The following is a 13968-nucleotide window of genomic DNA, read 5'->3' on the forward strand; positions in this document are numbered from 1 at the left end:
GGGAAGAATGTGAAGAATGGGAATAAGATGTATCCAAAAGCAAATAGAATGATGCAATTTTAGGCTCAGCAAAGGCTGGATTCTATGAATTTCTAATTGTTTCAATCCTCAAAGTTTTAACACTATCTGGTTTCTTGAGTGCAGAGAAAGAAAAGGGAGAAAGAAGGATTCACTTAAGAGTTGGAATTTTGCCTGTTGGTTTAGTCAGAAACGAGGCACAGGAAAAAGGGAGTGAGTGAAGTTGCTCAGTCGTGTCCGACTCTTTGCGACCCCATGGACTGTAGCCCACCAGCTCCTCGGTCCATGGATTTCTCCAGGCAAGAATGCTGGAGTGGATTGCCATTTCCTTCTCCAGGGTATCTTCCTATCCCAGGGATCGAACCCAGGTCTCCTGCATTGTAGGCAGACGCTTTACCATCTGAGCTACCAGAGAAGCCCCCGGGAATAAGGGAATTATGTGTATTAGCAAGGGTGTTGCTGAAATGATGGACCACATGAATGAGGCAATTGATAAGCTGAGAGAAACTAGGAGAGGTTAGGGGATATTATATTCACCTTTGAGAAATGAAATATTTCCTGCCATAAAGCATTAAATTCTTTAACTTGGAGTATCTGGTTTTCTTTAATTAAAAATCATCTTCTGATGTTAAGACTACCTGCCCCTTGTTGCAAAACTTCTATATAACTTGGCTCCTCCCTCACCTTCTGGGAGCAGTTCTCTCAGGGTCACTTGAAATGCTGTCTTCCAGGCTTGAAATCCCCCAAATTTCCACTGAAAAAAATATTACTCTCAATTTTTATTAATAGGTTGTGAATATTTTTTAAGTCAACACTTTCATATTTTAAATATTTTAATTCATTTCCTTTATAGTCAGGCAGTGTTCTAAATCACACTTGGAATGAATTTTTAGCCACCAAATCTACTTACTAGTTCTAATGCATTTTATTTTAGCTACTCTACTTTCCATTTCCTTGCATTCTCTTTTTATCTCAGCCCACACTTAAAAGAAAAATTATTTTCCTGTACCCTAAAGTGAAGTCACTCAGTCGTGTCTGACTCTTTGAGACCCCATGGACTGTAGCCTACCAGACTCCTCCGTTCATGGGATTTTCCAGGCAAGGGTACTAGAGTGGGTTGCCATTTCCTTCTCCAGGTGATCTTCCTGACCCAGGAATCGAACCTGGGTTTCCCTAATTGTGGGCAGCAGCTTTACCCTCTAAGCCATCAGGGAAGTCCTCCTGTACCCTAAGCAATATTTAATTCCAGAATATGGAGTGGGAAGGAAAAAGTTTGAAGGAAGAAGAAAAACAGGGCCATGTACCCTTTCACCTTAAGACACATGGCAAACACCAGGGCATTCAATGAGTTACCACATTCAATGATCACCACTCAGGGTTATGCTGGCCAAAATGGAAATCTGCCAGGGACTTCCTGTGCTGAGAACAGTTTCAAAGTCCAATAGCCTGTTTGTTCTCACCAGAGATATTTTCTTACAACAGCTTATTTGCAAGGGTCATCTGAGACCTTGAAAACTTCAGACCCTCCCTGCCATACCCCACTTCATTTTGGGGGTCTTCACTATAGAACTGAGGAGACCATCATTCAATTGCTTGTGAAAACATGATACCATAGTTTCAAACATCTCTTTTCCAGCTCCAGTGTCCTTTCTCCCCAGAATAGCCTAGAAGAAAGAGCAGAACTGAGATTCCTTTGATGTGTGAGTACCCAGGTAAGGAGGCTCCTGGCACTAGAACTTCCTTTTGATACTGAGCAGGGTCCGCTGGGTCTCCTGGGCACAAAGCCTTTCTATGTCTCCCATTTCTTTGATTACAGAAAATAGCCTTCATTCAGCCTCCATGACCTTTGCTGAGTTCCAATGGGTAGATTCTAGCAGTTGTTAATTAGGGAAGGGAGAGGCTGCAAGACCAGGGAGAAACAGTCAAGAGAAACAAGTTATTCAGCCTTGGGGCACAGTCCTGGTTCCTCATCAACAGATACACACAATATCTTTGAGCTGTTTTTCAGATACTGAAACCCCCCCTTAGAGTGGGATAAATTAACAGTTAATAATGGTATGCTGACCACAAGTATGTAGACCCAGACCAGTTGGAACCTGAAAGTTTATGATGCTGACTCCTACTTACCATCAACCTATCAGAAGAATGCCCATGAGCTGATCATGCCCTCTTTGAACAATTACTATAAACTTTCTATCTTCAAGTGGGGACACATAGTTTTTTGAGGCAGGAGTCCATTGTGTCCCCCTTTGCCTGGCAAAGTAACAAAGCTATCCATTTCTACTTCACCTAAAACTCTCTGAGATTCGATCTGGCACCAATTTATAGAGAAGCTGAGCTTTCGGCATCACTTTGGGAGGTGAGGAGCTGACTGATGACCTGAGCCTTTGCTGATCTGAGAAGGGAGAACCCTGGACTCGAAACATGTGAAGATGACATGCTGCATCTTGCCAACCACTAAGGAGCCAGCCAAGCTCCTGAGAAGTCTTCCATTCTAAAATCAGATTGCATGTCATCCAAGATGCTCTCTCAGCAAGAAGCTGTGAACTTCGTTTATCCTCAGTCCTGGCTCAGATTTGACATTGTAAATAGAAAAGTCAGGTTTTGTATCTGAACTCTAAGGTCATCACATGTCAACCCTGACTAGAGAACTAGAAAGTAAAACCAAGCTCTCAAAGGAAATCTATTCAGAACCTCAGTCCCTTCCTTTTTATACAATAGAGACATAAGATAAAGAAAAGTCAACTACCAAAGCTTAAAAACTCACTTAAGCAGCAGAAAATCAGTTTGGTCATTCAAACCACTGAGCATTTTCATGTATTTTTAAAAATTTTCAGCTTTATTGAGGTATATTTTCATGTATTTTTAAATGACTCCTTTTATATGTACAGCACCTATTCTCAAGAAATGATCTTGAGAAAGTCAGCCATCTTCCTAAAAGAAAAGAACCTGGAATCACGGAAGAGGCAAATATTAGACTCTCCCAGACTCACATACTTTTTGTTTCCGTGTCTCCCAGAGAGTTATCAAACTTCTCCACATAGCCCCCCAAACACAGACGTCACCCGCCCCGCCCCCCACACACACACCCTAAGCAGGGTTGAGAACCACTGCTTAGAAAAAATCAGGATAAGGATACTCTATTCTGGCCTTTCATATCACAGTTAAATGCTTAATGACAGAAGCCAACAGCAGCCCCAGGCTACTTCACTCACTCTCTTGAGCCCAAAAGGAAACCAAACATTATATAAAGCTCTTAGAACTCCTCCCATTTGCCAAATTAGAGAAAACTTAACTTTCAAACCAGAAGATTTTCCATTCAAAACTCAGTAACACAGAGCCCCTCTGTTAAGTCTGCATACCATTTTTCTCCTGAGTAAAAGGCCAGAGGTGGCCACTCAGGAAATGACTCTGCCCAGCCCAAGGCCTCAGACCTGGCCCAGCTGAGCCTGGACAACTACCTGAGACAAAGGAATAGGCCGCTAGGATATTGCTGAGCAAAGCCATGTCCGTGCGCTCGGGGATCACCAGTTCCGTGTTGTGGCAGAAGGGCAGCCTTGATGTGACATCCAGAGAAGGCCTCCTGGAGATGCTTTAGCTGGATCAAGGTGGCCACCCTCCCTCTCTTCTCTTCTGTTTGGGAACACAAAGTGAGTGATGAGAACACGTTCTGATTTCCTGAAGCTGTGTTCCAGGTAGCCTGGGCTCAAGAACAAAAGTCAGTCCAATTTCCCAGCCAGGGGGCTGCAAAGACCTGAAGTCTTATTCCCTTTGCTATAACAGATTCTTGGCTTTCAAAGAAGCAATAACTCCTTAAGTTACTTTTCCCTGGCCTTTTTCCTTTCTCTTCCTGGCATGCATGCGTGCTAAATCGTTTTAGTCATGTCTGACTCTTTGTGACCCTATGGACTATAGCCTACCAGGCTCCTCCATTCATGGGATCCTCCAGGCAAAAGTACTGGAGTGGATTGCCATGCCCTCCTCCAGGGGATCTTCCTGACCCAGGGATTGAACCCATGTTTCCTGCACTGGCAGGTGGGTTCTTTTCTGCTAGCACCACCTGAGAAGCCCTTCTCTTCCCCCATCTCTTTCCAATTTCCCATTTTAACACTTCTCCCTCATCATTCTGTGATATGTTTCATTTCATTCTCGCTGGTTTGTCTATGAGGTGCAGTCCATCATCATTTTAGTCACTGCATTTTAACCCCAAGCCACAGGCTGCTCTTCACTTGGCTCTGCTTTCGCCTGTATTGTTGGCACTTGGGTACTTTGGTCAGTTTGCCTCATCCCACATATCACCAGATGTGGATTCTTGGAAATGGGTCAGAGCTGGCTATTTTAGAACTGCTAAAGTGGTTCCAGTTCTAAAATGCCCCCAAGAAGTTGGGAGCTCAAGCATGCTCCCTGCACCTAGCTCCATGACTCCACTGTGACAGTGGTGGGCACACAGGCAGTGCTATGAACTACCCATCAAAGGAACTGCATCACTGGGGTTCCAAACAAGAACTTGGGATCTCAGTCTTCAGTGGCTCAGCCTCTGGCTGGGAACACATTCTTTCCCCAGCTGCTGCTGTTGCTCAGGTCCAGCATTATCATTACCCAGTTGATTCAATGAAGCCCTGGCAGACAGCTGAGGATTTCAAGTGGCAAAGATTTTAATGATTCCTATTCAGTGTCACTCTCCAGATGAAAACAGGAAACTGAGTCACAGGGTATGGAGGGATGTCAGGTTGGGGAAAGTAGTGATGTGAAATGAAAGTCACTTAGTCATGTTTGACTCTTTGCGACCCTATAGACTATACAGTCCATGGAATTCTCCAGGTCAGAATACTGGAGTGGGTAACCTTTTTCTTCTCCAGGGGATCTTCCCAACCCAGGGACTGAACCCAGGTCTCCTGCATTGCAAGCAGATTCTTTACCAGCTGAGCCACAGGGAAGCCCTAGGGAAAGTAAGAGAAGCAGAAAGCTCCAGACTTGCAGAAGAAACAGGTTCTCAGATGGGTCACAGACATTTGGTAACATGGATTACAATTAGAGGGCTTGGAGAACCACAGTTCCATAGGTGGATGGAACGGGTCACAACAGATAAGGCAACTCTCACTTTGATGAATTCCAATGGGCTTATGGAAGACTAAAGCAAAGAAAGACAGCCCAACCCACAGAAACCAACGTAAGGTCCTTGGAGCAGCCAGAGGCCTAGAGAGAAGCAGGATGAGGAGTGGGAGCTAGGGGGCTCTGAGAGGGGGCTAGATACTGTTTAGGGACCCCTGTATCTCTGAGCCCTCAACGCCATTTGAGTTCCTAAATGGTGACAACTAGATGATGTAGGTGAAGGCTTGGAACCACCATACACTGAAGGTCTAAGGACTTCAGGACCTAGGAAGAAAGTGAGGTCAATGAAAAATGGATTATGTAGTGAGACAAAGCTGTTTCAGGTCCACTCCCTCATTTGCATCCCCATCAAGATTTACTATAGTGCAAATCTCATTTCATTTCTGTGAGTTTTCTAATAGTCTCCTAACTGATGCTTCTGCCAATAACTCTTCCTATTCAACCTAGCACCCACTCTCACCAATAAGATTATCTTTATAAAGTACAAATCTGATCACTTCACTCCATAGTCCAACCCTTCAACTAATCCTCATTAAACTTCTTAACAACATATATCTACTTTCACAATATATGAACTGTATTTTAGCTCCTAATTCATCTCCTAATCAAGTCTACACTCTTACACATATACACAGAGATAGAAATATGCCTAAACTTTCAAAAATACTAAATTACTTTCAGTTCCCCAAATATACTAAGCTCTTTTTATCTTTTCATGCTTTTTGTTATACTCTTTCTTTTGTCTAAAAGCCCCTCCTCTTTTGTCTGTTTGGCTAATGTTTCTTTTAAGAAATAATTCAAAAGTTCTATGATAGTCTCAAAATCTCACAGACTTCCCTTTTTAAGAAATAGAAAAATCCATACTAAAATTCATATGGAATATCAAGGAATCCAAACAACCAAAGCAGCCTTAAACAAACAAAAAAAGCAGGAAGTCTCACCCTTCCTGATTTCAAAACATATTACAAAGCTACAGTAACCCAGACAATATAGTACTTGCATGAAGACAGACATATACATAAATGTAATAAAATAGAGAGTTTATAAGAAATAAAACCTTATATATATGGTTGCATTATTTTCAACAAAGGAGCCAAGACCATACAACTTGAAAAGAATAGTCTTGTTGAGAAAACTGGATATCCACCTGTGAAAGAATGAAGTTGAACCCTTACTTTACACCATACTAAAAGATTTAACTAAAAATGGATAAAAGACCTAAATGGAAGAGCTAAAATTATAAAGCTCCTAGAAGAAAGCATAGAGGAAAAGTTCCATGACACAGAATTTGGCAATGATTTCTTGAACTTTATATCAAAAGCACAGGCAACAAAATAAAAGTAGATAAGCTGGACTACATCAAAACTTAAAACTTTTGTGCATCAAAGGATATAATCAACAGAGTGAAAGGCAATCCATGGAATGGGAGAAAATATTTGCAAATTATATATCTGATGAGGGGTTAATATCTAGATTATATACAGAACTCCTACAACTCAACAACAACAACAAAAAACAAACAATCTGATTTAAAAATGTGCTAAGAACTTGAATACCCCTTTCTCTAATGAAGATTTATGAATGACCAATAAACACATGAAAAGATGCTCAACATTACTAAGGAAATGGAAATCAAAACAGTGAGATACCTCTGCACATCCATTAGGATGGCTACTACTGGAAAAAAAAAAAGAACAGAAAGGATCAAGTATTTGAGGGGATTTGAGAGGAACACTTGTACTCTTGGTGGGAAGGTAAAATTGTCAAGGCACTACGCAAAATAGTATGGCAGTTTCTAAAAAAAAAAGATTAAAAATATGATTCAGCAATTCATCTCTGGGTCTACAACCAAAAGAATTGAAAACAGGGGCTCAGATATTTGTTTATCAATTATGAAGCAGTATTACAGCAGCCTAAAGATAAATCAATCAAAGTGTCTATCCTCAGACAAATGGATAAGCAAAATGTGGTATATGCATACAAAGAAATATTACTTACAGTCTTCAAAAGGAATGAAATTCTGACACATGCAACAACATGGATGAATCTTGAGGATGTTGTGTTAAATGAAATAATCCAGTCACAAAAGAACAAATACAGTATGATTTCATTTATATGAAGTATCTAGAGTAGTTGAATTCACAGAGACAGAAGGAAGAATGGTGACTGTTAGGGGTGGGAAGAAGGCAGGAATGGGAAATTACTGCTTAATGGGTACAGAGTACAAGATTCAATTTTGCAAGATGAAAAGTGTTCTGGACATGGATAGTGATAATGGTTGCACAACAAAGCAAGTGTACTTGATGCCATTGAGTTGTGCATTTAAAAATGACTAAAATAGGAAATTTTCACAATCTTTAAATTAATAATAATATAAGCTGTTGATGAGGTACACAATACATTTTAAACATTAAATTTTAAAGATTCTTTAGAGAATCTTGTAATCAAATATTGATTTTCAGTTAACAGGAATGATAATAGAATTATAGTGATATTAAAATTGAAGTCAAAATACTACATGATATAACTTATATGTGGAATCTAAAAAAATACAGCAAACTAGTGAGTATAACAAAAAAGAAGCAGGTTCACAGATATAGAGAACTAGTGTTTACCAGTGAGGAGAGGGAAGGGGGAAGGAGCAATATAGAGCAAGGGATTCAGAAATACAAAGTATTATATATAAAATAAGCTGCAAAGATACACTATACAACACAGAGAATATAGCCAATATTTTATAATAACTAAAAATGCAATATAATGTTTAAAAATTGTGAATCACTATATTGTACACTTGTAATTTATAGAATATTATATATAAACTACACTTTGATGTAAAAAGTTGAATTCAATACAATTCTAATCTGGTTTAACTTAATGTAAAAGCTTTCATTATCTCACTTATAAAAAATTTAATGTAAATAACTGTATTCTATCACATTTATAGATTAAGAGGAGAAACATGTCACTGAATGTAAAATTGTGTTTGTGTAAAAATTAATAAAAATTCATGATTCTTTTTAAAAAAGAATAGTCTAATGAAGCAAAGCTTCAAATGCTCCAGACTCTTTTCTTCTCTATCAAAGTATCCAAATATTTTTCTAATATTGCACCTATGCTATTGTAACTGGAATTATAGGTTTACTGAAGAGGCATCTTACAAATCCTTATTATCCTGGTACCTAGCATGGTACCTGATGAAAGAAGGTTCTCAATAAATTCTAGCTGGTTGAAAAACAAAAAGAGCAATTAGGCATGAGCTTTGTATGCATAAGGGCTTCCCTGGTGGCTCAAAGAGTAAAGAATCTACCTGCAATGCAGAAGAAGGGTTTGACATTGGGTCAGGAAGATTCCCTGGAGAAGGGAATGGTTAGCCACTCCAATATTCTTGCCTGGAAAATTCCATGGACAGAAGAGTATGGCGGGCTACAGTCCATGCGGTCGCAAAGAGTTGGAAACGACTAAGTGCCTAACAACATTCTGCGGGCGTAAATAAGTCTCAGAGAGTATTTCTGAGTAGATTTTAGAGTGAGCCACTTTGAAGACTAAAAGGACACCAGGGCTGACTGGTTATGAGTTGGGTGGCAAGCTGGGTACTTCCTCAGGACTACGAGAGGACCACGTACAAGATGGAAGCTTGAGACAAGAGGTTCAACAGGGACAGGAGAAAAGTCTTGCAGTCTTCCAAGGTAGCAGAGCTTATCAGGAGGTACATGAACACGTATACCTCCTCCCCCGAGGGACAGGCCCTTTTTTATGCATTTCATACCCCAGTCTGCCCCAGGAACAAAATTCAGAAAACAATTGCTGATCCTCAGACACTGATGGATGATTTGTTCCAATTGGCTTATTTGGTTTTCATAATAGTGATATGGCCAGAAAGTCTTAACATACCCAGAGAAATATGTTAAATATGGTGCAACCTTTTCAGCCTTAACCCAAAGTATTGGAAACCTTAGTAACCATAAAGAGTATGTAATGAGGGTGTCAGGGAAAAAGAAGGGGCACACTTTCCCAGAAACCTCTTTTGTGCAAAATCAATGGCCAGCTGTTTTTACATTCCTTTCTGTTTGTGCCTAATTGTCCCATCCCTTTAATGGGAAAAGATTTATTTATTAACCAAGTTAGGGGCTTCTCTGTTTCTTGACGGGCAAGGTAACCACCCTCATCACCAAGTGGTTCTAACAGAAAGTAGAAAGTAACAGATAAAAGCTGAAACTAAAATAGAAGCCTTAGTAGACCCTATAAGGTGGAATAGCAAGGTTCTGGGATTGGCTAAAGATATCCAGCCAATGATTATTAAGTAAAAAGGGTTTCAGTTCAGTTCAGTTCAGTCGCTCAGTTGTGTCCGACTCTTTGCGACCCCATGAATTGCAGCACGCCAGGCCTCCCTGTCCATCACCAACTCCCAGAGTTTACTCTAACTCATGTCCACCAAGTCGGTGACGCAAAAGGGTCTAAGAGTGTCTAAATATAAGGTACAAATTTCTTAAGCCTAGGGAAGATCCTCGAAAGTGTTTGTAAATAGACTACCAAAATGGGAGGCCACTACACTAATCATGGACTTCCTAGTGGCTCAGATGGTAAACAGTCTGCCTGCAATGCAGGAGACCCAGGTTCAATCCCTGACTGGGGAAGATTCCCTAGAGAAGGAAATGGCAACCCATTCCAATATTCTTGCCTGGAGAATTCCATGAACAGAGGAGCCTGGTGGGCTACAGTCCATGGGGTCACAAAGAGTCAGACATGACTGAGTGACTAACACTTTCACTTTCACACTAACCATAGCTAACATTTGGAGCCTGATAGGAATTTTAGGTGAAGGCCTTCTCCCTTAAGCTAAATGAGTAAAACTAAAACATTCCAGCACAGGCAAACGGGTATGTCAGTCCTTCCATATCACTGGGGCAGCCACCCAAACTTCAAAAAAAAAAAGAGAGAGAGAGAGGGAGAGAGAAATAAAAACAAAACCATCTTTGTTTTACAAATTTAGTCTTTATAGGACGAGAAGTGTGGCTCCAAAAGTAATCCAAGGCCCCCCAATCCTTTTTACCACTCCTAAGACCTTATTTTTCTCAAAAGGCTTGTCAGTATTAAACAGAGGGAAAACAAAGTCATCCTAGGAGAAATCTGCCTGTACCTTCAAAATGTAAATGTTCTTATCTGGTATTCAGGGGAACACCTTATCTCTGCCATCTTTTTAAAATATAAATTTTGAAAACAGGTAAAGAAATTGAGAACTACAGTTTGTCAAGGATAAGTTAAAATCCTAGTGTCATTTCCGTAAATATTGGCCCTCTAGCCAAGTGAGCCTGATTTGTTTCATCTGCTAGAAGTTCCAAAGAATAGCAAGGAGAGAGAAGAAAGCCTTCCTCAGTGATCAGTGCAAAGAAATAGAGGCAAACAACAGAATGGGAGAGACTGGAGATCTCTTCAAGAAAACTAGAGATACCAAGGGAACATTTCATGCAAAGATGGGCAAAATAAAGGACAGAAATGGTATGGACCTAACAGAACCAAAAGATATTAAGAAGAGGTGGCAAGAATACAAGAAGAACTATACAAAAAAGATCTTCACGATCCAGATAATCACGATGGTGTGATCACTCATCTAGAGCCAGACATACTGGAATGTGAAGTCAAGTAGGCCTTAGGAAGCATCACTACGAACAAAGCTAGTGGAGGTGACAGAATTCCAGTTGAGCCATTTCAAATTCTAAAAGATGATGCTGTGAAAGTGCTGTAAAAGACGCTTGCTCCACAGTTCTAAAGCATCAATTCTTTGGCACTCAGCTTTTGTAATAGTCCAACTCTCACATCCATACATGACTACTGGAAAAACCACAGCCTTGACGAGACAGACATTTGTTGGTAAAGTAATGTCTCTGCTTTTTAATATGCTATCTAGGTTGGTCATAACTTTTCCTCCAAGGAGTAAGTGTCTTTTAATTTCATGGCTGCAGTCACCATCTGCAGTGATTTTGGAGCCCCCAAAAATAAAGCTTCTCACTGTTTCCCCATCTATTTGCCATGAAGTAATGGGACCAGATGCCATGATCTTAGTTTTCTGAATGTTGAGCTTTAAGCCTCTTTCACTTTCATTAAGAGGATCTTTAGTTCTTCCTCACTTTCTGCCATAAGGGTGGTGTCATCTGCATATCTGAGGTTATTGATATTTCTCTCAGCAATCTTAATTCCAGCTTGTGCTTCATCCAGCCCAATGTTACTCATGATGTACTCTGCATGTAAGTTAAATAAGCAGGGTGACAATATACAGCCTTGACATACTCCTTTCCCTATTTGGAACCAATCTGTTGTTCCATGTCTGGTTCTAACTGTTGCTTCTTGACCTGTATACAGATTTCTCAGGAGGCAGGTAAGGTGATATTCCCATTTCTTTCAGAATTTTCCACAGTTTGTTGTGGATCCACATAGTCAAAGGCTTTAGCATAGTCAATGAAGCAGAAGTACATGCTTTTCTGGAATTCTCTAGCTTTATCTATGATACAATGGATGTTGGCAATTTGATCTCTGGTTCCTCTGCCTTTTCTAAATCCAGCTTGAACATCTGGAAGTTCTCAGCTCACATACTGCTGAAGCCTGGCTTAGAGAACTTTCAGCATTACTTTGCTAGTGTGTGAGACGAGTGCAACTGTGCAGTAGTTTAAACATTCTTTGGCACTGCCCTCTTTGGGAGTGAAAATGAAAACTGACCTTTTTCAGTGGCCACTGCTGAGTTTTCCAAATTTGCTGACATACTGAGTGCCGCACACGAACAGCATCATCTTTTAGGATTTGAAATAACTAAGCTTGAATTCTATCACCTTCACTAGTTTTGTTTGTAGTGTGCTTCCTAAAGCCCACATGACTTCACACTCAAGGATGTCTGGCTCTAGCTGAGTGATCACACCATCATGATTATCTGGGTCATGAAGATCTTTTTTGTACAGTTCTTCTGTGTATTCTAGCCACCTCCTCTTAATATCTTCTGTTTCTGTTAGGTCCACACGGTTTTTGTCCATTAGTGTGCCCATCTTGCATGAAACATTCCTTTGGTATCTCTAATTTTCTTGAAAAGATCTCTAGTCTTTCCCATTCTATTGTTTCCCTCTATTTCTTTGAATTGTTCCCTTAGGAATGCTTTCTTATCTCTCCTAGCTATTCTTTGGAACCCTGCATTCTGATGGGCATACCTTTCCTTTTCCCCTTTGCCTTTCACTCCTCTTCTCAGCTATGAGCCATGTTGTGCAGGGCCACCCGAGACAGTCGGGTCACAGAGGAGAGCTCTGAAAAAACATGCTAATTGTTAGAGAAAAGCAAATCCAGACTACAATGAGACATCAGCTCATACCATGATCAGAATGACCATCATCAAAAAATCTAAAAACAATCAATCCTGGAGAGAGTGTGGAGAAGGGTAAACTTCCCACACCATTGGTGGGAATGTAAATTGGCACAGGCACTATGAAGAATAGTAAAGAACAATAGAGTTACCATACGATCCAGCAATCCTACTCTTAAGCATATATCTGGAGTAAATCATAATTTGAAAAGATACATGCACCCAAATGTTTATTGCAGTATTGTTTATAACAGCCAGGACATGGAAGCAACCTAAAAGTTATTCAACAGAGGAATGGATAAAGAAGATGGAGTACATATATACAATGGAATATTACTTTGCCATAAAAAAGAAAAAATAGTGCCATTTGCAGCAACATGGATGGAGTAGAGATTGTCATGCTGGGTAAAGTAAGTCAAAGAAAGAAGTATCATATGATATCACTTATACGTAGAATATTAAAGAAGATGGTACAAATGAATTTATAAAACAAAGATAGAGTCACAGAGGTAGAAAACACACTTATGGTTACCAGGTGGGAAAGCGGCGGGAGAGATAAATTGGGAGACTGGGATCGATGTATGCACACTACTATATATAAAATAGATAACTTATAAGGACCTATGGTATAGTACAGGGAACTCTACTCAATATTCTGTAACGGCCTATATGGGAAAAGAATCTAAAAAAGAAAGGATATATGCATAAATGATTTACTTTGAAACTAACACAATATTGTAAACCAACTATACACCAATAAAAATTTAAACTTAAACAAATAAAAATAGCTATTATCAAAAAAGAAATCCATGGTAAAACACATTTAATTTTTTTTATTTTTATGTATTTATTTTTGGCTACACTGGGTCTTCGTTGCTGCATGTGGGCTTTCTCTAGTTGTGGTGAGTGGGGGCTACTCTCTGCCCTGCTCACCACAACTAGAGAAGTGTGCAGGCTTCTCACTGTCATGGCTTCTCTTGTTGCAGAGCATGGGCTCGAGAGCACACAGACTTCAGGAGGTGCAGCACACGGGCTTAGTTTCCCTGGGCATCTTCCTGGACCAGGGATCGAACCCATGTCCCCTGCACTGGCAGGCAGATGGAAGTCCCCGGAACACATTTTAATTAAATTTCTGAAAACTAAAACAAAGAAAGAAATCTTGAAAGTAAATTAAGCTAGAGCTATCTGATGGAACACAATATGGAATCAAGATTGCCTAGAGAAATATCAGTAGCCTCAGATACGCAGATGACATCACCCTTATGGCAGAAAGAGAAAAATAACTAAAGAGCTTCTTGATGAACATGAAAGAGGAGAGTGAAAAAGTTGGCTTAAAACTCAGCATTCAGAAAACTAAGATCATGGCATCCAGTCCCATCACTTCATGGCAAACAGATGGGGAATTAATGGAAACAGTGAGGCTTTATTTTGGGGGGTTCCAAAATCACTGCACATGATGACTGCAGCCATGAAATTAAAAGACATTTCTTCCTTGG

At 40.1% G+C, this 13968-nt stretch overlaps 1 protein-coding gene across 4 annotated transcripts in view; it reads right to left on the minus strand.

Annotated features, from left to right (window-relative positions):
- Positions 1–13968, minus strand: part of EVA1A (eva-1 homolog A, regulator of programmed cell death) — a 69845-nt gene that overhangs the window by 19815 nt on the left and 36062 nt on the right. The window contains exons 1-2 of one of the 4 annotated variants that reach the window (XM_065927324.1): positions 7129–7270; positions 3381–3651 (exon numbers count right to left, since the gene is read on the minus strand). In XM_065927324.1, coding sequence (XP_065783396.1) covers positions 3381–3525 — 145 coding nt within the window. In that variant the 5' untranslated portion in view covers positions 3526–3651; positions 7129–7270. Of the gene's footprint in view, positions 1–3380; positions 3652–7128; positions 7271–13968 lie in introns of those variants that run through there. The other 3 variants (XM_065927322.1, XM_065927323.1, XM_065927326.1) reach the window with 3 other exon arrangements.

Source organism: Muntiacus reevesi, chromosome 3 (genome assembly GCF_963930625.1).
Source record: "Muntiacus reevesi chromosome 3, mMunRee1.1, whole genome shotgun sequence".
Lineage (NCBI taxonomy): Eukaryota > Metazoa > Chordata > Mammalia > Artiodactyla > Cervidae > Muntiacus > Muntiacus reevesi.